Source organism: Scyliorhinus canicula, chromosome 15 (genome assembly GCF_902713615.1).
Source record: "Scyliorhinus canicula chromosome 15, sScyCan1.1, whole genome shotgun sequence".
Classification (NCBI taxonomy): Eukaryota; Metazoa; Chordata; class Chondrichthyes; order Carcharhiniformes; family Scyliorhinidae; genus Scyliorhinus; species Scyliorhinus canicula.
The window spans coordinates 17,753,508-17,778,731 of NC_052160.1; the positions used below are offsets into that span (position 1 = coordinate 17,753,508).

Sequence of the window (25,224 nt, forward strand, 5' to 3'; positions counted from 1 at the left end):
GTTGCCACCTCCGGGCGAACCCCTGTACAGATCCCCTCAAGGTGAACTTAATTTTTTCCATACCCAGGAAACTCGACATGTCCGCAAGCCACAACTCAGTCTTCGGGGGCTTTGAGTCCCTCCACGCCAATAGTATTCGTCGCCGGGCTATCAGGGAAGCAATGGACAAAACATCGGCCTCTTTCTCCCCCTGGACTCCCGGGTCTTCCGAAACCCCAAAAATTGCCACCCCTGGACCCATCGCCACCCTTCTTTTTAGCACCCGGGACATGACGCCCGCAAATCCCTCCCAGTACCCCCTAAGCTTAGGGCATGCCCAAAACATGTGAACGTGGTTCGCCGATCCTCCCGCGCACCTAGCGCATTTGTCCTCTATCCCAAAGAATTTGCTCCTCCGAGCCACTGTCATGTGGGCTCGGTGAACGACCTTAAATTGAATCAGCCTGAGCCTGGCACATGTCGCGGTCGAATTTACCCTACTCAGGGCTTCTGCCCACAGCCCGTCCTCCATTTGCTCGCCTAGCTCCTCCTCCCATTTAAGTTTCAGTTCCTCCGTCTGGGACCCTTCCTCCCTCATGAGCACCTTATAAATACCAGAGACTCTACCCTCCCCTTCTTCCCTCATAGAGACTATTCTGTCTTTGATCCCCATTGGCGGGAGGCGTGGGAAAAATGGGACCTGTCTACTAACAAAGTCCCGCACTGTAGGTACCTAAAATAATTTCTCCTTACCAGCCCAAATTTCTCCTCCAAGCTCCTCAAACTTGCAAAGCTCCCTTCCAGGAACATATCGCCCACCCTTCCCACCCCTGCCCGCCGCCATATTCGAAACCCCCCATCTATACTCCCGGGGGCAAACCGATGGTTGTCACAGATTGGCGCCCAAACCAACGCCCCCGTCTCCCCTACATGCCTCCTCCACTGGCCCCATATCCGCAGGGTCGCCACCACTACCGGGCTGGTGGAGTACTTGGCCGATGGCAGCGGTAGAGGAGCCGTGACCAGGGCTGCAAAGCTGGAGTCCCTGCATGAAGCTGCCTCCACCCGCCCCCAGATAGACCCCGTCCCCACCATCCACTTCCTTATCATAGCGGTGTTGGCCGCCCAGTAATAATTAATCAGACTCGGCAAAGCCAGCCCTCCCTCGCTGCGGTTCCTCTCCAGCATCGCCTTCTTCACCCGCGGGGATTTTCCCGCCCAGACAAAGCTCATGATCATCCTGTTAACTCTTTTGAAGAAGGACTGTGGGACAAAGATCGGGAGGCACTGAAAAACAATACAGAAATCTAGGGAGGATTGTCATCTTTACAGCCTGCACCCTCCCTGCCAGCGACAGCGGGAGTGCATCCCATCTCCGAAACTCTCCCTTCATTTGCTCCACCACCCTGGCCAAATTTAACTTGTGCAGCCTGCCCCAGTCTCGCGCCACCTGGATTCCCAAGTACCGGAAATTTTCCTCAACCAGCCGAAATGGTAGCCCTCTCAATCTGTTCTCCTGGCCCCTTGCCTGTACCACAAACATTTCACTCATGGCCATATTTAATTTGTAACCTGAAAACTAGCCGAACTTCCTCAACATTCCCAGTATACTTCCCATCCCGGCCACTGGGTCCGATACGTACAGGAGCAGGTCGTCTGCGTAAAGAGAGACCCTATGTTCTACCCCGTCCCTCACCATCCCCTTCCATCCCTCTGCGGCTCTCAGCGCAATTGCCAGCGGCTCTATGGCCAGCGCAAACAGCAGCGGGGAGAGTGGGCAGCCCTGTCTGGTCCCTCGGTACAGCCTAAAGTACTCCGACACTTCTCTGTTAGTCCTGACGCTGGCCCTCGGGGCCTGATATAATAATTTGATCCAATCCACCAGTCCCTCCCCGAACCCAAACCGTCCGAGCACCTCCCATAGATAGTCCAACTCCACCCGGTCAAAGGCCTTCTCGGCGTCCATCAACACCACTACTTCCACCTCCCTGCCCACCGTGGGCATCATTATCATATTAAGTAGTCTTCTCAGGTTGGCCGCCAGCTGCCTACCTTTCACGAACCCAGTTTGGTCTTCCCCAATCACCTCCGGTACGCAGTCCTCCATTCTACCCGCCAGTACCTTTGCCAGGAGCTTGGCGTCAACATTAATCAGGGAGATTGGCCTGTCGGACCCGCACGCCTCCGGGTCTTTACCCCGCTTCAATATCAGTGATAAAGTGGCTTGTGACATTGTCGGCGGCAGGGTCCCTCTGTCCCTTGCCTCATTGAAAACCCTCGCCAAGACCGGGCCCACCAGCTCAGAAAACTTCCTATAGAACTCTACTGGGTATCCATCCGACCCCGGGGCTTTCCCCGACTGCATGGCCTTTAGGCTCCCCAGTACCTCCTCCACTCTAATCGGGGCCCCCAGCTCATCCACTCGCCCCCCACCTACTGTTGGGAATGTTAACCCGTCCAGAAACCTTTTCATCTCCTCCGGTTCTTCCGGAGGCTCCGAAGTATACAGCTTGCGATAGAAGTCCCGGAATACCTTATTCAATCCTGCCGGGTCCTCCACTTTGCGCCCCTCCCCATCCATCACTCTATGTATTTCCCTGGCCGCCTCCCTCCTCCTGAGTTGCTGCGCTAACAGTCTGCTAGCCTTTTCCCTATGCTCGTACACCACTCCCCTCGCCTTCCTAAGCTGTTCCACGGCCCTACTCGTGGATAGTGCCCCCAGTTCCGCCTGTAGTCTCTGCCTCTCCCTGAGTAAAACCTCCCCCGGCGACTCCGCGTGCTCTTCATCTATCCGACCCATTTCCCTAGACCAATCTGTCCATCTCTGCCCTGTCTGCCTGGGCTCTGTGGGCCCCAATTGAAATCAGCTCCCCTCGCACTACTGCCGTTAGCGCCTCCCACAGGGTCGCCGCTGAGACCTCCCCCGTGTCATTCACCCGCAAGTAATTTTGCATACACCTCCGAAGCCTCTCACAGATCCCCTCCTCCGACAGCAGTCCCACGTCTATCCTCCATTGCGGGCGTTGGTAGTTCGCCCCCCCGATCTGCAGGTCTAACCAGTGCGGGGCATGGTCTGAGATAGTAATTGCCGAATATTCCGTGTTCTTTACCTCCCCTATACAATCCCTGCTTAGTACGAAGAAATCTATCCTAGAATATACTTTATGGACGTGCGAGTAAAACGAGTAGCCCCTTCCTGTCGGCTGTCTAGCTCTCCAGGGGTCCACTGCCCCCATTTGCTCCATAAACCCTTTCAGCTCCCTTGCCCGTTCTGGGACACGACAGATCCAAAGCCAGGTCAAGGACCATGTTAAAGTCCCCCCCCATTATTAGCCTGCGAGAGTCCAGGTCCGGGATCTTCTCCAGCACTCTTTTAATGAAGTCCACGTCATCCCAGTTCGGGGCATATATATTCACCAGCACCACTCTTCTCCCCTCCAGTCTGCCCCGTACCATCAGGTATCTGCCCCCCCTGTCTGCGGCTATGCCCTCCGCCTCAAATTGCACCCGCTTATTGATCATGATTGCCGCCCCCCTGGACTTCGAGTCCAAGTCCGAGTGGAAGACCTGGCTAATCCAGCCCTTCCTTAGCCTGGTCTGGTCAGACACTTGCAGATGTGTCTCCTGCAACATAATTACGTCCGCCCTCAGAGTGCGCGAACACCCGCGCCCTCTTAACCGGCCCATTCAGTCCCCTGACGTTCCAGGTGATCAGCCTGGTCGGGGGGCACAACCCCCCACCCCCACCCCCACCACCACGCCGGTCAGCCATAGCCTTTCTCGGGCCGGCCCCCGGCCCGTGCGTCGCACCATTCCTGGCCCGCCCGTTGGCTGCCTCTACCCTCGACCTCCTTTCCAGTGCCTATTTCAAGTCCCTCTCACGTCAGCAGAACAACCCCCCCCCCCCACTAACCACATCCCCCGATACCCCCACCCCTGCCATCCACTGGCTGTGATCTCCCCCCCACCTGACTCCGTTGACTAGCCAATCCGCTAGCCCGGTGACTCAACACTCCGGCGCCTTCCTGTCTCATTCCCATTGTTTCCCCGTCCTCCTCCCCATTCCCTGGCGCCCCATCCCCCTCTCCAACCCACTGGAGCAAACTCACTGGCACAGGAAGTCATGGACATCAACAAAACAAAAAAAAACAAAAACAAAAAAACCCCCAACCCACGTCCTTGACCCCTCCTTGCTGACTGGCCCCCCTTTGTTACCGTGCCGGCTCCAGTGTCCTCCGCGAGCTGCACAAAAAGTACAAATCCGCCCAAAAAGGAAAAAACAGAAAAAAGGGGAAGAAACAAAAACATGAGAAAAAAAAACCCCAAACCAATGTCCATGAACAAAGGAAAGAGTCCCAAATGTTCCGCTTGGCACCTTTGACCCAGCAAACCGTTGAACAGCAGTCCAGGCCCATTCGGCGTACCTTCCCACGGTAGTCCTCGGGCCCTAATTCGCGTCCGTGGGGCCTCTTTTCGGGACCAGCCCCTGATCCCTTGCAAAATCCATCGCTTCTTCAGGCTCGGAGAAGTAGTGGTGTTGACCCTGGTGCGTGACCCATAGGCGAGCCGCGAACAGCAGACCAAACTTCACGTGCTTCTTGAACAGCACCTCCTTGACATTCTTAAAGGCTGCTCGCCGCCGAGCCACCTCCTGGCTTAGGTCCTGGTAAATGCGGAGAACACTGTTGTTCCACGTGCTGCTCCTAGCGCTCTTTGCCCACCGCAGCATATGCTCCTTGTCCACAAACCTGTGGAACCTAATCACCATCGGGCGGAGTGTCCGCCCGGCCGCCCCTGCCTCGGGGAGGCCGACCATCCTCAGGTTGTTCCTGCGGGCTCTATTCTCCAGCTCCTCCACTCTGTCCAGCAGTCTTCTCTGCCGCTCCTTCAGCCCGTCAACTTCTAGCGCCGCAACCGTCTGCGCATCCGCCTGCTCCTCCACCGCCTCTCCCAGCTCCTTAACTTTAACATCTTGCGCATCCAGCCTCTGGTTCAGCTGATCCACCGTTTTCTGGATTGGGTCCAAGCTGTCCCGCTTCAGCGCTTCAAAACTGGACTTCATTACCTGGAGCATGTTATCCAGCGCCTGCTGGATTGCTGAGTCTGGGGTCCGTGTGTCCACCATCTTAGGTTCCAGGTAAGTTTCTTCAGGTCCTTGCCTCTGTCCCTTTTTCTCTCTTTTCTTCTGCCTCCTGGACTCCCGCTGTTCCATGTGCCGCAGCCCGCTCCTCAGCACTTGCGCTGCCGCCTTCCTTCAGGTCTGTGGTCCCGCTATCGCGGGGAATCAGCCCCTAAACGCCCGCCGGAGTGAGAGCCCGCCGAATGTGCGGCTCACTCGGACATCGCCGCCACCGGAAGTGTGCATCGGCATGCTCTAGATGCACTTCCGATGTTTGGATACTGGTGGGGCAGTCCAATATAGCATTGTGTATCTTGAGTATCGTGGTAACCTGTTGCATCCCTCATATCGTCGCGCAGCAATGGGACAACATGCTGGCAGAAGAGGAAGAAAGCAGGCTTCACCTCACTAGGATTGGGTTGGTTTCCAGGAAGACCCGGGCTTGTAGCCGGAACTGGTGCGGCAGGCTGCCCAACATGTGATCCAGGGCTGCTGCATATTGGACAACCTCATCACCCCTCGATTTACCAACTAGGAGGTTGGCCAGTGGCAGCTCTGCTGCCCTATCCCATCTCTTCCACACCCCCTCTACTTCGAACCCCTCCTCACACAGAATCCACCTTCCCCTGATTCTCTCAACCCTTTCCCCTCCCTTAATCCTTCCACTCCTTCCTTCTCCCTTAGTCCTTCAGTCCATTCCATCTTCCCTCTAGCCTTCCACTCCTTCCCACTAAAGCTCCTCTCCCCCTCCGAGGATCATACCAGCATCACCACAGGGTGTTGGCCCTGGATTGGCAGTATAAGTGGGACTTGTCCACGGGACGGAGAAGGATGATGACGACTTGCTGTGAGATGAGCTCTGCTCTCCTTATTGTCTGACAAAGTCTAACTCCTACCTTGAAGAAAACATACCACTGTGTCCATCCAAATGATTCCTGCATGTGTGCTGGTGATTCCTCCTCAAGGGCTCAAATATGTTTGGGATGGGGGGGTGGGGGGGGGGGGGGGCGAGCAAGAGACGGCAAGCGACTGGTGCTCACTAACTGGGGGGTTGCTGTAACACAAGCCAGGCACACACAGCTGCCCATATGCCCTGCTACATCTCTGTGAGGGTGTAACCATGTGGAATGTTCATGTATCATAGGTGCCCTTCTCCCAGACCTTCACCTCCACCCAGCTGCCGCACAGCACCCAGCCCCAGTCCATCCTTCACACCCATGAGGCAAAGATTACAGAAATATCTGACTGGTGGTGCAAATGTGTGCAATGGTGAGTATTAACCACATGTGTGCCCCTCCCCATTACGATCTACTCTCTACTGCACCTGTGCCAACTTAAGTATCATCTATCTTTCAACATTTCGGGGCCTACCGCTTCTTCTTGCTGTTACCTCAGGCAGCACATCAAAAGTGGAGGCATCCTACTTCTTGTCGCATTCTCTGCTCTGTGATGCTTTTGGCGGGTGTCCTCTGGAGGGCCTGGGCTTGACTGACTTTCAGGTGTCACAGGTGACGACATGTCAGCCTGTTCAGCCTGCTGCCCAGTGGATGCACCAGTGTCAGGTGGGGGGCATTCAGAAGGGTGAAGGCGTTCCAGCGCCTCCACTGTAAGAGGCATCAGCATGGACCCACCACCTCTTCTTCACTCGAGGTACTCACTGGCCCCCCCCGGGCTACTCCATGGGATGGAGTGGAGGCCAGATTGTGCTCTGGAGGCACGATCATCACCTGGCTTTGCGAATCCTGAAAGCCTGCCTCATCTGAACCAAGGTTTTGTGCCCTCGGCCGTGGCACATTCAAACAGAGTGATGTCCCTCAGCGAGTGAGACATGTCCCTCCGTGCCACTGATGTGTCCCGCTGTGTCTGTTATTGGTCCCTCCGCATCCGGCCAATGCTCTTGAGGCCCTCAGTCATGACCCTTTTGTGGATGGGTCAAGCTCTGGAGCACCGCAGTAATGTCCAGTCACCCACTAGTAAGTACTTTTTATTTTAATTTTTTTCCCCCCCTTTTTTCTCTCTTGGTGTTGTTGTAAAGTTAACGTAAGGGTTAAGTCATGGCAGGAGATCCCAGACCCAAATCATGCTCCTCCTGTGCGATGTGGGAATTCAGGGACCCCTCCGGTGTCCCTGATTCCTTCACGTGCAGGAAGTGTGTCCAACTGCAGCTCCTCTCAGACCACTTGATGGCTCTGAGCTGCAAGTGGAATCACTTCAGAGCATCCGTATTGCTGAGGAAAGCGGGGATAGCACGTTCAGTAAGTTGGTTACACCGCAGATGAAAATTACAGAGGAAAATAGGGAATGGGTGACCACCAGACAGAGGAAAATTCAATTGTAAGGGGAATAGATAGGTGTTTCTGCAGCCACAAACGAGACTTCAGGATGGTATGTTGTCTCCCTCGTGCAAATGTCAAGGATGTCTTGCAGCAGCTGCAGGGCATTCTGGGTGGGAGGGTAAACAGCCAGCTGTCATGGTGCACCGGAAGTAATGTCCTAGGGGGAGTGTTTGTTGGGAAGGTTTAAACTAATATGACAGGGGGATGGGAATTGATGCAGGAAGGGAGGGAAGTAATGTAGGGAAAGCAACAAAATGCAGTAAAGGGAAAAGTGGAAGGCAGAGAAACCAAAGACAAAAATCAAAAGGGGCTACATTATGTCATAATTCTAAAAGGGCAATCAATGTAAAAAAAAAACAAGCTTGAAGGCTTGGTGGGGGATTCTCCCGAATCCCGTAACAAGCGGCGCGAACCACTCGACCGTCGGGACGACCGGAAGTTGAGGAATCCTCCGCACATCCGGGGGCTAGGCCGGCGGCGGAGGGGTTGGCGCGGCACCAACCAGCGCCGAAGGGCCGGCGTGAGTTAGCGCATGCGCAGAACCGCTGGCATGGTTCCGCACACGCGCAGACTGGCTGGCATATTCTAGCACATGTGCAAGGGGGTGCCTTCTCCGGACCAGCCATTGCGGAGCCCAACAGAGGCTGACGCAGAAGGAAAGAGTGCCTCTACGGCACAGGCCTACCCGCAGATCGGTGGCTCCCGATGACGGGCCAGGCAACTGTGCCCCCATACCCCCGTGGCCGGAACACCAGCGCCCCCCTGGAGACCGCACCAGCCGGCCAACCAGGTGTGTGTGGAACTGTATGCCATCAGATGGAGTGGGAAGTAAATTAGAGCAGAAAACAGCAAACACACATTATGTTCCTCACAGCTTTTGAAATTGACTTTCTTTGAAGTAAACATTTTCTGTCACTTTTTCTATTGAATGGTATTTTCCAAAGACATCCTGCTGGGTTGCAGCACAATAACAAGTAGAACAAATGGTGCATGCATATTCCTAAATTATATTCTGAGCAAAATAGAAACGGTTTGTCACAAATTGCGCAAGGGAACAGGAGAAAATTAAAGAAGATTTGTCCTTCTTTTGTGCTCAGTTCATTACTTAGGTGCATTGTCAGTAGGCGTGCTGCAGTTCACTTCAGGGGAAATCGTTCCAGATTTTCATACCTGATTATTATTGGCAACTCCTGTGAAATTGTGTATTTGTCAATAGTTTGCACCTGTTCAGTGTGAAACCATGGGCTGAATATTATGGAACCGATGGCTCATCCTCTTGGAAAGAAAGTCAGTGTGTGGAGCAGGTCAGCTCTACATCGCCCCATCCTGCAGCCATAATGCATTCTGGGCAGGCTAAACTAGGAGCGGGTGCAACTTCCACCCCTCACTCGGCAGAAAGCTCGCTGAAAAGTGCTGCCGAAAAATCCAATATGCCAGCAGCTCATCAGTCCCGGTAACACCAATAGCACATTAATGGGCAGTGCTGGGACTGCAATGAGGAACAGGAAGAAGGAACAATAGACCTCAAAATGGGTAAGTCTGGGGTTTTAATGAAGGAGAGTTTGGGCGGGTAAGGAAGAGAGACATGGAGGGGTTTGGATGATGGGTTTAAGGCTGCAGATGGGTAGGAGGAAAGGGAAGGCTCTATCTTAAGGGAGTCACCTCTCAATCCTCATAAGACAGCCCCCGAGGATAGAACCCCTTCCTTCCTGTCCTTTGGAGAATTTATTTAAAACATTTTGGCTGCTCACTCCCACCTGGCTGCCCACTCCCGCCCGACTAAACCACGCCAAGCATTTATGGCATGGGCAATGTATTATCAGGGCTTGGTAACAATCCCAATTGACTCTTGCTTTCCAATCTAAATATGGTGGGTGGGCTGCTGATTTTGGTGCCCTGTATTATGGGGGTGAGCTCGGGGATGGGTGTGGAAGGTGGTTAGGTGGGAACTTGCCCTATTTTATATGCACCCCCACCGTAGCAGGGGGCACATAAAATGTGCAGCCCCATGGCCCAGCAAGGAGTGAATGCCTTCAGGAGGGAAAATTGCCGATCACAAAATAAAACGTTCATAGATACAAAGAACTGAATAGGAAAATTTTAAAATACTTTATTGAACACTTTATTTCACTGAACAGTTGGAAGATTGAAACTAAATGTGACGGTATTCTAAATGGAAATTTATATTGGGGCTGGTTACCTTTCCAAGACCTGTAATAAATTGGAGGTCCGATTGAGCTATAAATCAAAACGATTTCCAGATGCCTATGGGACATGAAAACCTAGCACATTGAGAGGGGATAGGAGTTTTTTCATCCTCTTAAAGGAAATATTTGCAGGGCTATGGGGAAAGAGAAGGAGATTGCTACTAATTGGGATTGCCTTTTGGCTTTTCCCATTGTACTTTGGTGTCATAACAATGATGGTGGATCACCCTTTTTTATCTACTCCTGTTAGTTGCCCATTCGTCTTCCAGTCCAGCTGGTCTTAAGCCTCTTGCCACCAGTCTTGCCATTTGGTCTTTGGCCTTGCTCTTTTTCCTGGCAGTCCCCTCGCCATCATTCACCTCAGCATATTTCCTCCCCCCTCTCTCTCTCTCTACTTTCTTCAATGCTTCCACAATCATTCATTCCCGATATTGTCTTTTTCCATCACTCTATAATAAAGCTCCTTTAATTTAAGACTTCTAATATTTTTATCCAGTATGGAATGGATGCCAGGCGGTAGCACAAAGATGATATGTAATTTCTCAGAAAATAGCATCAAATTGAAAAAGGCTTGTTTAGGGAAGTCCAGAACCACGTCTCATGTGGGAAATATAAAATGCAGAGTGGTTCCGAAGACCTGCTGTCTTCCAAAATTTGGAATATATATTTTAATCTAGAACAGTTGTGCCTTATTGTGTAAATCAGGTTATTCCAGGCCTAACAGTGGATCCAAGCTATAATTGTTTTCCTCAAAGACATAATAATAATCTTTATTAGTGTCACAGGTAGGCTTACATTAACACTGCAATGAAGTTCCAGGGAAAATCCCCTAGTTGCCACACTACGGTTCCTGTTCGTGTACACAGAGGGAGAATTCAGAATGTCCAATTCACCTAACAGCATGTCTTTCGGGACTCGTGGAAGGAAACCGGAGCACCCGGAGACAACCCACGCAGAAACAGGGAGAATATGGAGACCGCGCATAGACAGTGACCCAAGCCAGGAATTGAACTTGGGACCCTGCTGCTGTGTACTAACAGTGCTAACTAACCACTGTGCTACCGTGCCACTGACGCCTCCAGCACTTTGAAGTGACAAAGGCATCAGGTACCTGTGAACACCTGTAAGCCCCAAATGATTTGAGCATTTATCATTGTCTCTTCATTGTCACTGGGTTACAATCCTGAAAATTCCTACCTAAAAATACTGTGGGGACACCTTCACCATTAAAACTCCATGGTTCAAGAAGGAAGCCATACCAGAATCTACTCAAGGTCAACTGGAGATGGATAATAAATGCTGGCCTTGCGAATGCTGTCCAGATCCTGAAAAATAATGAAAGAAATCTTCAGCAGTTGTGCTAATAATTTTTTGTTTAGTGAAAAAGTCAGTTTGTAGAAGTTGAATTTTTCTTGAAAGACCAATTAATATTTACTTGCAAGACTGAGCATTTATTTTATGATGTATATTTTACCAATAAGCGATGTGATCATAGATTTTTGTGCCTCATGAATTACGACCTTTCGATCTTGATTAAACCTTTATAATAATGTGTGAAAATCAATTGAAGAGAATTAACACTGACTAATACCCTCTTATTTTATTTCTTAGGTATTACAATGTTTCTTTACCTCTATATTACCAGATTGATGGTGATGAAACTCCATTTATTTGCTCACTACCACGGGACAATGGCATGCAGAAATGTCAGGCCCTTCCAAATTTGAAAGAAAACGGAGCTGAATGTTTTCTTACCTTAGATTCTTATAACCACCCAAGATATAACCTGGAAATGAACGACTCAAGTGGCTGCATAAACTGGAATCAATATTACAATGTGTGCAGAACCGGAGATATAAACCCACATAAGGGTGCCATTAATTTTGATAATATAGGATATGCCTGGATTGCTATTTTTCAGGTAAGGTTCCAAATCATTAATATTTATTTTTTGTTTCCTTTTTTCCAGCATTAAATATAAAGTTGCTCCAATTCCAATTTAATTCAGTGCCTTTGAGCTATCCATTTGACTAATTTGTATAATTTAAGGATGTCTTTGCAAATCACTATTGTTATGATGAAAAAAGAAAGCAATGAATACTTCCAGTATGGGTGTGAATAATTCTTTTTAAACATCAAAAACAAATTTAGCTATTGTTGAGATGTTGCTTCTGTATTTCTGTCCTTGACCTTATTCATGTGACCGCCACTAATACTGTGAATTACTCTAGGATGCATGCTGTCAGGCATCGGGTCTTTGGTCCCATTGATTTTCCAGTACTTTTTCTCTAGTGATTGTGATTGTTTTAAGTTCCTCCCTTTCTTTTGCCTCTTAATTTTCTAATACTCTTAGGATGTTTTCTGTGTCTATGACTGGGAAGACAGATACAGAAAAACTTATTCAAAACCTCTGCCATTTCCTTGTTTGCCACTTTTGATGCCCCAGTTTCACTCTTTTAAGGGACCAGTGCTTGATTTGCTAAACTTTCCCTTATTCTATACTCGTAGAAGCTTTTATTCTCTGTTTTTGTGTTCCTTTCTAATTTTCTGTTGTACTCCAATTTCTCCTTCTTCGTTATTTTTTACTCATCCTCTTCTAAAATTTTCTCTAATCTTTGCAGCTTCTTTCAATTTTATCCTTAAACTTAGTTAGCCACAGATGGTGCTTTCTTCTTTCTTTCTCAATGTAATATGTATGCCTATTGAGAGTTATGAAATACCTCCTTAAATGTCTCCACTGCTTCTCTATTGTCTTAGCTTTGAATCTATTTTCCCATTCCACTTTAGCCAACTCTGTCTTCACACCCTTGAAGTTGCCTTTATTCAAGTTTTTAAAAATATATATTTTTATTCAGCGTTTTCAATTTTATAAGTAACAAAAGCAATATCAGGTAAGAACAGACACTGCCCCTCCCCCTAACAGCTAACAGCGACCAGCTCTTTAAAGTACAAAATAAACAGCTACCATCTTTGGTAGAACACTTCAATTGCACCTCTCATGGTGTACTTCACTTTATCAACATACAGAAACTCAATAAGGTCCCCCAGCCATACCAAAGTATTGGGTGGAAAAGCTGACCTCCAACCCATCTGCACCCGCCTTCGAGCAATCAGCAAGACGAAGGCCAGAACATCAGCCCCTGCCCCAGTCTGCAGCTCCGGCAGGGCCAATACCCCAAATATGGTCCTGAGGGGACAAAACTTCAGTTCAATTTGTAGGATCGCCGACATGGTGCCAAAGAAGGAGACCCAGAACCCCGCGAGCTTTGGACATGACCAGAATATGTGTGCATGGTTAACAGAGCCCCTCCCACAACACTCGCGCTCATCCTCCATACCAACAAATAACCTGCTCATCCTGAATTTGGTCAAAAGTATGCACTACTGTCAACTATATAAGCCTTAACCTTGCACATGTTGATGTTGCGTTCACCCTACACACATGTCACACCTCACACCCTCCTCCAGCTGGGGCCCCAATTCCTCTCTCACGTGGCCTTAACCCCCTCCAAGGATAATAATAATCTTTATTAGTGCCACAAGTAGCTTACATTAACATTGCAATGAAGTTGCTGTGAAAATCCCCTCGTCGCCACACTATGGTGCCTGTTCGGGTACACTGCTGGAGAATTCATAATGTCCAATTCACCGACAAGTACATCTTTTGGGACTTGTGGGAGGAAACCGGAGCACCCGGAGGAAATCCACACAGATATGGGAGAACGTGCAGACTCCGCACACTCATCCAACCCAGAAGCAAACCGGAGTCTCTGGCACTGTGAAGCAACAGTACTAACCACTGTGCTATCGCAATACCCAAATAATAAGTTTACAGCAAGCCAGCCAGAAGACTGCCTCCTCCGCTATAAGCCTCTCTTTATTTAGACCCTAATTTTGGATCCGAAATTTTCACCCCTCAAATTGCTTGTGAAATAAGTAATTCCCATACCAACCTCCCCGAACAGGCAAATGTGGCGACTAGGGGCTTTTTACAGTAACTTCATTTGAAGCCTACTTATGACAATAAGCGATTTTCATTTCTTTTCAAATTATATCATGTTAGGAGCACTCTTACCTCGGGGATCTTTACTATGAGGTCACTAATTAACCCTTTCTCATCACACAATACCAGGTCTAAAATGCTCCCTGGTTGATTCCAGAATGTATTGATCTAAAAAGTGGTCTTGAATATATCCTGTGAACTTGTCCCTCAGGCTACTTTTTCCAATTTGATTTGTCCAATATGTATGAAGATTTAAATCTCTATAATTATTGCAGGAACTTTCTTCCAAGGCTGATTTACTTCTTGATTTATACTCAGCCCCACAATTTAATTACTCTTAGTGGGCTTAGAGACTACAATTAGTGATTTTTTTTCCTTTGTTATTTCTTGGCTGGAATCCTCCAGTCATTGGAATTCTCTTTTCCTGCTGACAGAGCACCCCCTCCCATGGGTTTCCTGGCAGTGTGGAGTGGCTTCAATGGGAAATCCCATTGACAAGCGAGGGGTAGAGAGAATCCCACCACTAGTGAACGGCGCGCTGCGAGAAACATGCAGCTGGAGTATCGAAGAATCCCACACCTTATCGCCACCCAAACTGATTATTTTTAATGCTGCAAACCACAATCATTTCTCAATACTGCACTGATCTTTATTAGCAGAGCAACCCCATCTCCTTTACCTTCCGAAAAGTGAAAAATCCTTGAATAATTAGGTCCCAGCCATGGTCACTTTGCAAGCAGGATTCTATAATGACTATCATATATTCATTTCTTTCTATTTGTCCTATCAATTCATACTATGAATGTTGTGTACATTCAGATAAAGAGTCTTTAATTCTGTCCTTTTGCCATTTTCCCTATTTTGACCTTATTTGCTGATGCAGCAGCAGAATTGTATTCAACCTCATGGCCCGGCATATCCCCCACTCTATTATTTCCACCAAGCCAGAGGATCAACCCTGGTTCAATCAAGAGTGCAGGAGAGCATGCCAGGAGCAACATCAGGCATATCAAAAAGTGAGGTGCCAATCTGCTGAAGCTACAAACAGCACAAGCAGCAAGTAATGGACAGAACTAAGCGATTTCACAACAAATGCATCAGATCTAAGCTCTGTAGTCCTGCCACATCCATTCGTGAATGGTGGTGGACAATTAAACTCACTGGAGAAGGAGGCTCCACAAATATCCCCATCCTCAATGATGGAGAAGCGCAGCACATATGTACAAAAGATGAAGCTGAGGCATTTGCCACAATCTTCAGTTTGAAGTACCGTGGATGATCCATCTCGGTTTCCTCTGAAGTTCCCCAGCATCACAGATGTCAGTGTTGAGCCAATATGATTCACTCCACGTGATATCACGAAATGGCTGAAGGCACTGGATACTGAAAAGGCTATGGGCCCTGACAATCTCTCAGCAATAGTACTTGTGCTACAGAACTGGCCGCACCCCTAGCCAAGCTGTTTCAGTACAGCTCCAATACTGCCATCCAGAAATTGCCCAGGTGTGTCCTGTGCACAAGAAACAGGACTAATCCAACCCAGCCAACTATGGTCCTATCAGCCTACTCTCCAATAACTGCAAAGTGATGGAAGGTGTCACCAATAGTGCTATCAAGCGGCACTTACTCAGCAATAACCTGTTCATGGACGCTCAGTTTGGGTTCCGCCAGGATCCCTCAGCTCCTGACCTTATTGCAGTCTTGGTTCAAACATGGGCAAAAGAGCTGAATGTCAGAGGTGAGGTGAGAGTGACTACCCTTGACATCAAGGCAGCATTTGGCCGAGTATGGCATCAAGGAGCCCTAGTTGAACTGGAGTCAATGGAAATCAGAGGGGAAACTCTACATTGGTTGGAGTCATGTCTGGTACAAAGAAAGATGATTGTGGTGGTTGAATGTCAATCGTCTCAGCTTCAGGACATCACTGCAGGGGTTCCTCACGATGGTATCCTTGGACCAATTATCTTCAACTACTCCAACAATGACCTCCCTTCCATCATAAGGTCAGAAGTGGGGATGTTTGCAGTTGACTGCACACGCATCTTCAGCACCATTCGCGACTCCTCAGATAATGAAGCAGTCAATGTCCAAATGCAGCAAGACCTGGAAATATCCAGGCTTGGGCTGACAAGTGGCAAGTTACATTCATGTCACACAAGTGACAGGCAATGACCATCGCCCCTTTACATTCAATGGCATTACAATTGCTGAATCCCCCAGAATCAACATCCTGGAGGTTACCATCCATCAGAAACTAAACTGGACAAGCCATATTAATATTGTGCCTACCAGGGCAGGTCAAAGGCTAGGAATCCTACGGCGAGTAACTCCCCTCCTGACCTCCGCTCCCGCGCAAAAGCCTGTGCCATCTACAAGGCACAAGTCAGGAGTGTAATGGAATGGTCTTGCCTGGATAAGTGGAGCTCCAACAACAAAAGTAGCTCAACACCCTCCCACAAATTTTCAAACCCTCCATCACGACGAACAGTGGAGGCCATGTGTACCATCTACAAGATGCACTGCAGTAACTCACCAAGGTCACTGCCGTAACTCACTAAGGTTCCTTAGACAGCACCTTCAACCCCATGAACACTACCATCGAGAAGGACAAGAGCAGCAGATATCTGGGAACCCCATCTGGAGGTTCCCCTCCAAGTCACTCACCACCCTGACTTGGAAATATAACGCCGTTCCTTCACTGTCGCTGGAGCAACATCCTGGAACACCCTCCCTATCAGCACAGTGAGTGTACCCACCCCTCTAGGACTGCAGCGGTTCAAGAAGGCAACTCACCACCACCTTTTTTGTTGTTAATTTAGAGTACCCAATTCATTTTTTCCAATTAAGGGACAATTTGGCCTGGCCAATCCACCTACCCTGCACATCTTTGGGTTGTGGGGGTGCAACCCACGCAGACACGGGGAGAATGTGCAAACCCCGCACAGGCAGTGACCCGGGGCCGGGATCGAACCTGGGACCTCGGCTCCGTGAGGCAGCAATGCTAACCACTGCACCACCGTGCTGCCCCACACCACCACCTTCTAAAGGGCAACTAGGGATGGGCAATAAATGCCGGCCCAACCAGCAATGCCAGCGCCACATCCTGTAAATATATATTTTTTTAAATCTTACATCTGTTTGCTCTGTGTCTTCCTGCCAGGTTCTGGTGGCTATTATCCCTAACTCTCCCCTGCTATATTGCCATGCCCATTCGCTTTAATTTACCACATTCCCTCTCCAGCGATCCCTCTCCCACTATTTTATTTTAATATTCTCTCCATCAGCCTGTATGTTTCACTAGAACATGGTTCAGTTGAAGACCGCTCCAGTGGCACAGCCCTCACTTACCCCAGTACTGGTGCCATCGTCTGACAAAGCAAATCCCCTTTCTCCCAAACTAATCACCAGAAATGTCGCGGTGTCATTTTAGGTGGGTTTGGCGAGGTGTTTCTCGCCGGCTTTTTGGATGAGATCCACACCACTTTCAACCACCCTTTTTTGAACCTTCCGGAGGGTTTCTCCCAGTCAAGCCCACACTTTGAGCACAATCTAACTAATGAAACATAGGGCGAAATTCTCCCCCCCCCCCACGACGGGTGGGAGAATAGGGGGAGGGCCTTCCCGACTTTTTTGACGCCCTCCCGCTATTCTCCCCCCCCCCCCCCCCGCCGAAATCCCGACAAGAATCGCTGCCGCCATTTTTTTACGGCCGGCAGCGATTCTCAGCTGTTAGAAGGGCCGAAGTCCCAGCCCTTTACGACCTTTTTACGAACGGCAAACACACCTGGTCCTGCCGTTCGTAAAAACGTCGTGACAAACTCGCAAAAAATAACCATGGCACTGATTGGCACGGCAGTACCACGGCCGTGCCAAGGGTGCCATGGGCCCGCGATCGGTGGGCACCGATCGCGGGCAGCGGGCCCGATGCCCGCGCACTATTTGTCCTTCCGCCGCCCCGCAGTATCAATACGCGGGGCGGCTGAGGGGCAACCCGGCCCGCGCATGCGCGGGTTTCGCGCAAAAACGCGATGACGTCACCCGCGCATGCGCGGGTGGAGTCTTCCCACCTGCGCATGCGCGGCTGACGTCATATGACGCGTCAGCCGGCGCTAACTCCGGCAAGCGGGCTTAACGATTTTCGTTAAGCCCGACTTGTCGGAGCCTCCGACGTCGGGCTGCTAGCCCCGACGGGGGACCAGAATCGGTCCCCCGTCGGGAAGGGGCGCGCTGCCGTAAAACCCGCCCGGGTTTTACGGCAGTTTTACGATTTCTCCCGTTTTGGGAGAATTTCGCCCCTAATGTCCGTTCTGGGCGGGTTTAGCTTCTGGAACGACCCTGCTATCTAATGGCACTTTGGTTTTTATTTGTGCTCTGGCGCCGCACTCAGCATAATTTCCTGCACTGAGGAGCTCCAGCAAGCGGAGTTCTTTCGTACAGGAAGTGATCTCTCAACCCCCCCCCCCCAATGCAACCCCAGGATCCCCCCCCCCAGTTCCCCAACTCACCTATAAGGGGGTAATCGAGTCCCATCTCGCACGGGGAGGACACCTTGGGCCGAAACCTGGCATGGGCAGAATGCCAGCTTGACATCTTGGCTCTACCAGCGTGGCGCCCTGGCAGTGCCCCTTGCAGCCTGGCAGTGTCACCTTGGCATCCTGGCAGTGCTGTCCAAGCACTGTAGTGCCAGGGCGCCAGCCTGCCCAGAGGCTGACTACTCAGGGGCCTCCGATCGCCTGGGAGGCCTCCCCAAGTACTGTTCCGCCTGATGTCCGTTTCTTAGGGACCAGTAATGAACGGAGCCCGGCTGGGGTCTCCTCAGCGAGGCTGGTAGTGCCGAGTGACCGTTAAATCCGGCACAAACACGACTAAGTGGGTTCTTAAACCCACTTAACCGTGCGAGATCGCGACTTCTCACAGGTGACCGTTAGATCCGGCGCATGCATGGCTAAGTGGGTTCAAGAACCCACTTAGCCATGCGAGATCGCGACGTCTTACGAGATCTAATCATAACATCCATCAAGAATCGCAGGGAAGGCTTCTCCCAGGATATATCGGTCATGGCGCACCCCAGTTCAGGTGGGATGCAGCTGGTAGATTGCGCCCTTTGAAATGTTTTCGTCACTGGGGAGCTGAAATCGCTGGCAAGAGCGGTTCCTCAGAGATGTGGCTGCCATTTTGAAAGAGTGTCTGGATCGCTAAGTGAATTTTTAAAAATAAATTTAGAGTACCCAATTCATTTTTTCCAATTAAGGGGCAATTTAGCATGTTCAATCCACCTACCTTGCACATCTTTGGGTTGTGGGGGCGAAACCCACGCAAACACGGGGAGAATGTGCAAACTCCACACGGACAGTGACCCAGAGCCGGGATTGAACCTGGGACCTCGGCGCCGTGAGACTGCAGTTCTACCACTGTGCCATCGTGCTGCCCTCTCTAAGTAAATTTGAGGGTTCACCACATCCTCCACCTGCGAGCATTGTCACCCCCTGCACACATGGGCATTACCCCACACCTCTCCAAGCGAGGATTTGCTGCTTTGGGGTTGCCGAGGGTCCCTACCTTTTCAGGCTTCCATACCCCTTACAGCACGCCCCCCCCCCCCTTTCAGGACCCTCACCAATAACCCCTCCAACCTTTATGAACTCATTCACACCTGCCGTTCACCCCCCATACCCCCTTTCATGGGCATGGCCTGACTCAAGCCAGACCATTAGCAATACCACTCAGGCGCTGCCTCACAAGCACCCTGGCAGTGCCCCTGTCAGCCTGGCAGTGCCACCCAGGCACCTTGGCACCTTCACAACAAGCCACCTGCTCATCCTGCTACCCTTGCAATGGTGCTTGTTAGCTGGAAGTGGCCTGACAAAAATATAACTTATTGGTACTCATGAATATGAATATTGCATATGATGTTTTATTTTTTTTCTGTATTAGTAAGATTTGATCAAAATTTTGGTTGTTCCCATTTTTTATTTGCTTGTGCTGGGCCTTAACAATTTTTTATTTTGTATAACACAATTGAATTTAAGCCATGGTTTCATCGAGAGTATTCTTGCCTCTGGATCACGAGGTTTTGGGTTCAAGATTCACAGCAGGATCTGAGCACAAAAAGCAAGGCTGGCACTTGAGTGCAGTACTGAGCGAGTGCCACATTGTCAGAGGTGCCATCTTTTGGTTGATATATCTGCATGTTGGAGTGGATGCAAAAGATCCCATGGCACAGTAGTATTACAAAGAAGAACAGGGAAGTTATCCCTAAATCAACATCATGAAAAAGCAGATCATCTGACTATTATCACATTGCTAATTGGGAGAGTTTGATTGTGCAAATTGACTGCTAAGTTTCTGCATTACAATAATAACATTTCAAAACTTCATTGGCTGTAAAGCACATTGGGATATCCACTGGAAAAAGTCCCATATCAATGCCGTCCCCTTTTTTCTTTGCCTCACAACCTTTGAAAGATAACCACATTATGCTTCTTATACGTACTGCTCATTATTGAGGTGGAAGTTCTGTGTTTTCATTTTTGTTTGATATGATTAGGATATTTGCACAAAGAAAAGCAAATTAAATGATTCAAGTAATTAGACACGATGCAGCCAATTAACTCTAGTGTTTAACTTCCGCCTCAAAGGACTCTGATTTTGAAAGGAAGCATTGAATAATGTTGGAAATGGGCTGCTTCCTTTGGGTGATCTCTTTTGCTGAGATGCGTTACAGATGCAGTGGCAAACATTGCTTCACCTCAGCTTGGAGAGTGTGGAATGGAGAGGAAAACTGGAAATTGATCTAGGAGGACTGTTTAAATCTTTAAAGAATCATTTTCTTCAATGAGACAAAACACTGATGTAGGCCTAAACTTGCAAGAGTAAATTGGAAATAGGAAGAAGTCTTACAACACCACGTAAAAGCCCAACAGGTTTGTTTCAAACACTAGCTTTCGGAGCACTGCTCCTTCCTCAGGTGAATGATTCACCTGAGGAAGGAGCAGTGCTCCGAAAGCTAGTGTTTGAAACAAACCTGTTGGACTTTAACCTGGTGTTTTAAGACTTCTTACTGTGCCTACCCCAGTCCAACGCCGGCATCTCCACATCATGGAAATAGGAAAGCAGACAATGGGGATGCAAGGAAGGGGAGAGGAGCAACAAATTCTTGGAGAATAGTGATTGGACAGTGGATGCTATTAATTTGGTAATTTGATAGGCCACAAGTGAGTGATGGCAGGAGTGTGGTTGGCAGCAAGGGTTTGGGGAGTGAATTGGCTCTCAGTGGGCTCCTTCTTCCTCATGCCAGGTGCCTCAATCAGGCAGAGTTCCTTTGAACAAGGGACTTGCCTGAGTGCCTGCAAGAAACCCCTCACGATCTCTGCATGTTGAGCCTTCCACCTGCCTCTGGATTATATATGAACAAGGAGCAGGAGTAGGCAATTCAGCCCATCGAGCCTGCTCCACTATTCAAATTCACTAAAATCATGACTGATTTGATAGTAACCTCAAATCTGCACTCCGTCTACCCCCGATCACCTATCACCACTTGCTGACCAAGAATCTTTCCGACCTCGGCCTTAAATTACTCTGCTTCCCCAACATTTTCAGGAAAAAAGTTCCAAAGATTCGGCGGCGGGATTCTCCCAGCCCCGGGCCGTAGAATTCCCGCAACCGCGCCGCATTGCCCCGACGCCGGCACATGATTCTCCACGCGGCGACGGTCACAGGCCGCCCTACACAGCTGGACTGCCAATTCCTTGGCCTCGATGGGCCGAGTGGCCGCTCAAAAAAGGCAGAATCCCGCCGGTGCTGTCCACACCTGGTCGCAGCCGGCGGGAACTCTGCACGCAGGGTCGGCCTGCGGGGGGAGGGGTACCGACCCCGGGTGGGGGGGCCTCCGATGGGGCCTGGCCCGCAATTGGGGCCCACTGATCGGCGGGCCGGCCTCTCGATCCCCGGGTCTATTTTCTTACGCGCCGGCCCCTGAACTCCCGCGCCATGTTGCGTCAGGGCCGGCATGTAGAGGAAGGCCACCACGCATGCACGGGTTTGTGCCGGTACCACTGCGTGTGTCATCATTGACGCCAGTGCCATTGCACATGCGCGGGTTGGCACGGCGCACAGTTCGCGCCGGGATGAGAGGCTGAAGCGGCGTGAACCGCTCCGGCACCGTGCAGCCCCCTGTACGGGCCAGAATCGGTGCTCCCAGCAGCCCGTTCATGCCATCGTGAAACGCGACAGCATTTCCGACGGCGTGGACACTCTGCCATTGAATGGGAGAATCCTACCCCAGAACTCTCCGAGTGAAAAATGTTTTGCCTCAACATTTTTAATAGGCAACCTCTTATACTAGTAACAGCCGGATGCAATCCTTAAGTGGGAATGAATTGGGCCTTCTCATCACAGGCTTAGAGGCAGGAAGGTGTCAGGACCCCATCCGCCACAATCCTGCCTGATTAAATGCCCTTCCCCAGCCACCAATCTGGCCAAGGGGAGGCACTAAATTCCACAAACATTTCAGGTCAATGACCTTTCATCAAAGGTAGATGATATGATATGTGATGAAAGAAATGTTGACTGAGCAATTTTAGAAGTATTGTGTGCAAATATATGTTGCTGTTTACATTCTCATTCGATTGCCTACAACCAAGCAATCATCCCTAACCGATTTCTAATACAACAAAGAAAATTACAGCACAGGAACAGGCCCTTAGGCCCTCCAAGCCATGCTGCCCATCTGAACTAAACCCCCTCCCCATCCAGGGACCATATCCCTCTATCCCCATCCTATTCATGTACTTGTCAAGACGCCCCTTAAACTTCACTATCGTATCTGCTTCTACTACCTCCACCAGCAGCAAGTTCTCGGCTCCCACCACCCTCTATGTAAAAGACTTGCCTCGTACACCTCCTTTAAACATTACCCATCACACCTTAAACCTATTCTACCTAGTAATTGACTCTTCCTCTCTGGAAAAAAAGCTTCTGACTATCCACTCTATTCATGCCCTTCATAATCTTGTAGGCTTCTATCAGGTTGCTCCTCAACCTCTGTTGTTCCAGTGAGAACAAACCCAAGTTTATCCAACTTCTCCTCGTAACTAATGCCCTCCATACCAGGCAACATCCTGGTAAATCTCTTCTGCACCCTCTCCAAAGCCTCCACATCCTTCTGGTAGTGTGACAACCAGAATTGAACACTATATTCCAAGTGTGGCCTAACTAAGATTCTATAAAGCTGCAACATGACTTGCCAATTTTTAAACTCAATGCCTCGGCCGATGAAGGCAAGCATGCCATATGCCTTCTTGACTACCTTCTCCACATGTGTTGCCACTTTCAGTGACCTGTGTACCTGTACACCCAGTTCCCCCTGCCTATCAATATTCTTAAGGATTCTGTCATTTGCTGTAAATTTCCCATCTGTATTAGACCTTCCAAAATGCATTACCTCACATTTGTCCAGATTAAACTCCACCTGCCATCTCTCCATCCAAGTCTCCACCCAATCTATATCCTGCTGTATCCTGATGGTCCTCATCGCTATCCACAATTCCACCAACCTATGTGGCATCCTCACTTACCTATCAAACCCAGTCATTTTCCTCCAAATCATTTATACACATACATATGTTTATATATATTACAAACACCAACGGTCCCAGTACTGATCCTTGCGAACACCACTAGGCACAGCCCTCTATTCAGAAAAGTACCCTTCCACTGCTACCTTCTGTCTTCTATGGCCGAGCCAGTTCTGTATCCATCTTGCCAGCTCACCTCTGATCCCATGCAACTTCACCTTCTTTACTAGTTTGCCATGAGGGACCTTATGAAAGGCCTTACTGAAGTCCATGTAGACAACATCCACTGCCTTACCCTCTTCAGTCATCTTCATCACTTCTTCGAAAATCTCGATGAAGTTAGTGAAGCAAGACTTCCCCTTCACAAAACCACGTTGCCTCTCGCTAATACATCCACTTATTTCCAAGTGGGAGTAAATCCAGTCTCAAAGAATCCTCACCAATAATTTCCCTACCACTGACGTAAGGCTCACCGGCCTGTAATTAACTCAATTATCCTTGCCACCCTTCTTAAACAAAGGAACACTATTGGCTATTCTCCAATTCTTTGGGACCTTCCCTGTAGCCAGTGAGGATACAAAGATTTCTCTCAAGGCCCCGGCAATTTCCTTGCCTCTCTCAGTTTTCTGGGGTATATCCCATCAGGCCCTGGGGACTTTTGTACCTTAATGTTTTTCAAGACCCCCAAATACCACCTCCTTTTTAATCTCAACATGACCCAAACTATCTACACACTCTTCTCCAAACACATCATCCACCAAGTCCTCTTTAGTGAATACTGACGCAAATGTAACACCTCGCCCATTTCCTCTGGCTCCAAGCATAGATTCCCTCCCCTGTCCTTGAGTTGTCGAACCCTTTCCCTGACTACCCTCTTGCTCTTTATATATGTAGAAAAAGTCTTGGGATTTTCCTTAATCCTGCTGGCCAATGACCCCTTTTAGCTCTCTTGACTCCTTGCTTAAGTTTCTTTCTAATTTCCTTGTATTCCACACTTGCTTTGTGTGTTCCCAGCCTCCTAGCCTTGACAAATGCTTCATTTTTCTTTTTGACTAGGCTCACAATATCTCTTGTTATCCAAGGTTCCCGAAACTTGCCATACTTATCCTTTATCCCTACAGGAACATGCCGGTCTTGAATTCCTATCAACTTACACATGAAGCCTTCCACATGCCAGATGTTGATTTGTCTTGAAACATCTGCCCCTAATCTACATTCTTCAGTTCCTCCCTAATATTGTTGTAATTAACCTTCCCCCAATTTATCACCTTCACCTGAGGACTACACTTATCTTTATCCATCAGTACCTTAAAGCTTACTGAACTGTGGTCACATCTGAGGAAAGTTTATTCTCTCCTTTGAAGGTTACAGATCTCCATTCAATCGGATAATAGCATGCAGAAATGTCAACAACTTTCAAGTTTGACAGAATTGTACACTCTGTGACTTGTTAAATTTCAGTGCATCTCGATTTGTCTTGTTGTTTCTGTACAAGAGGGATCGAGTCGATTCACCACACATAATAAAAAGTGTTAATAAATGCTGCATTGCTGGCATTTGACTCTGCACTCCCCCAAGACACACTACGTTCACTCCAGTTGACTGTGTTGCACTGATTCTTTTAAAGTAATATTTCACAAATACTCATGGTGGTCAAAGGAGGACAAAATGTCACGCAAACAGCAGCAGTTGCTATCTCTGTTGGTTAATAGAGGACATTTCAAATTGAGCTGTAGTCAATAAATAGGAGTCTGATGTAGGAGTCCTTGTTGTCGAGATGTACTTCTGTACTTACTGAAAATTTATTTCAGTAATGTGAATGGGGCACATCAGCGAGATGGACCTGCTTGACAAATATTACAAAATTGAGAGACATAAGCTGATGATTCTTGGGCATTGTTCTAGTTTTTCCCCATTCAGTACAAATCAAACATTATTTTCCCTTAATTGAGACTCACCCAGCAGTCAGTAATACAGGGGACTGAAGAATGGGAGGAGCTCCATA

The 25,224-nt window shown here is 49.1% G+C and overlaps 1 protein-coding gene across 4 annotated transcripts in view; it reads left to right on the forward strand.

Annotated features, from left to right (window-relative positions):
- The window catches only part of cacna1ha (calcium channel, voltage-dependent, T type, alpha 1H subunit a), an 806,165-nt gene that overhangs the window by 486,552 nt on the left and 294,389 nt on the right, over nt 1-25,224 (forward strand). For all 4 annotated transcript variants that reach the window (XM_038819421.1, XM_038819419.1, XM_038819420.1 and 1 more), the window contains one exon: nt 11,253-11,562. In XM_038819421.1, the coding sequence (XP_038675349.1) occupies nt 11,253-11,562 (310 nt within the window). The remainder of the gene's footprint in view (nt 1-11,252; nt 11,563-25,224) is intronic.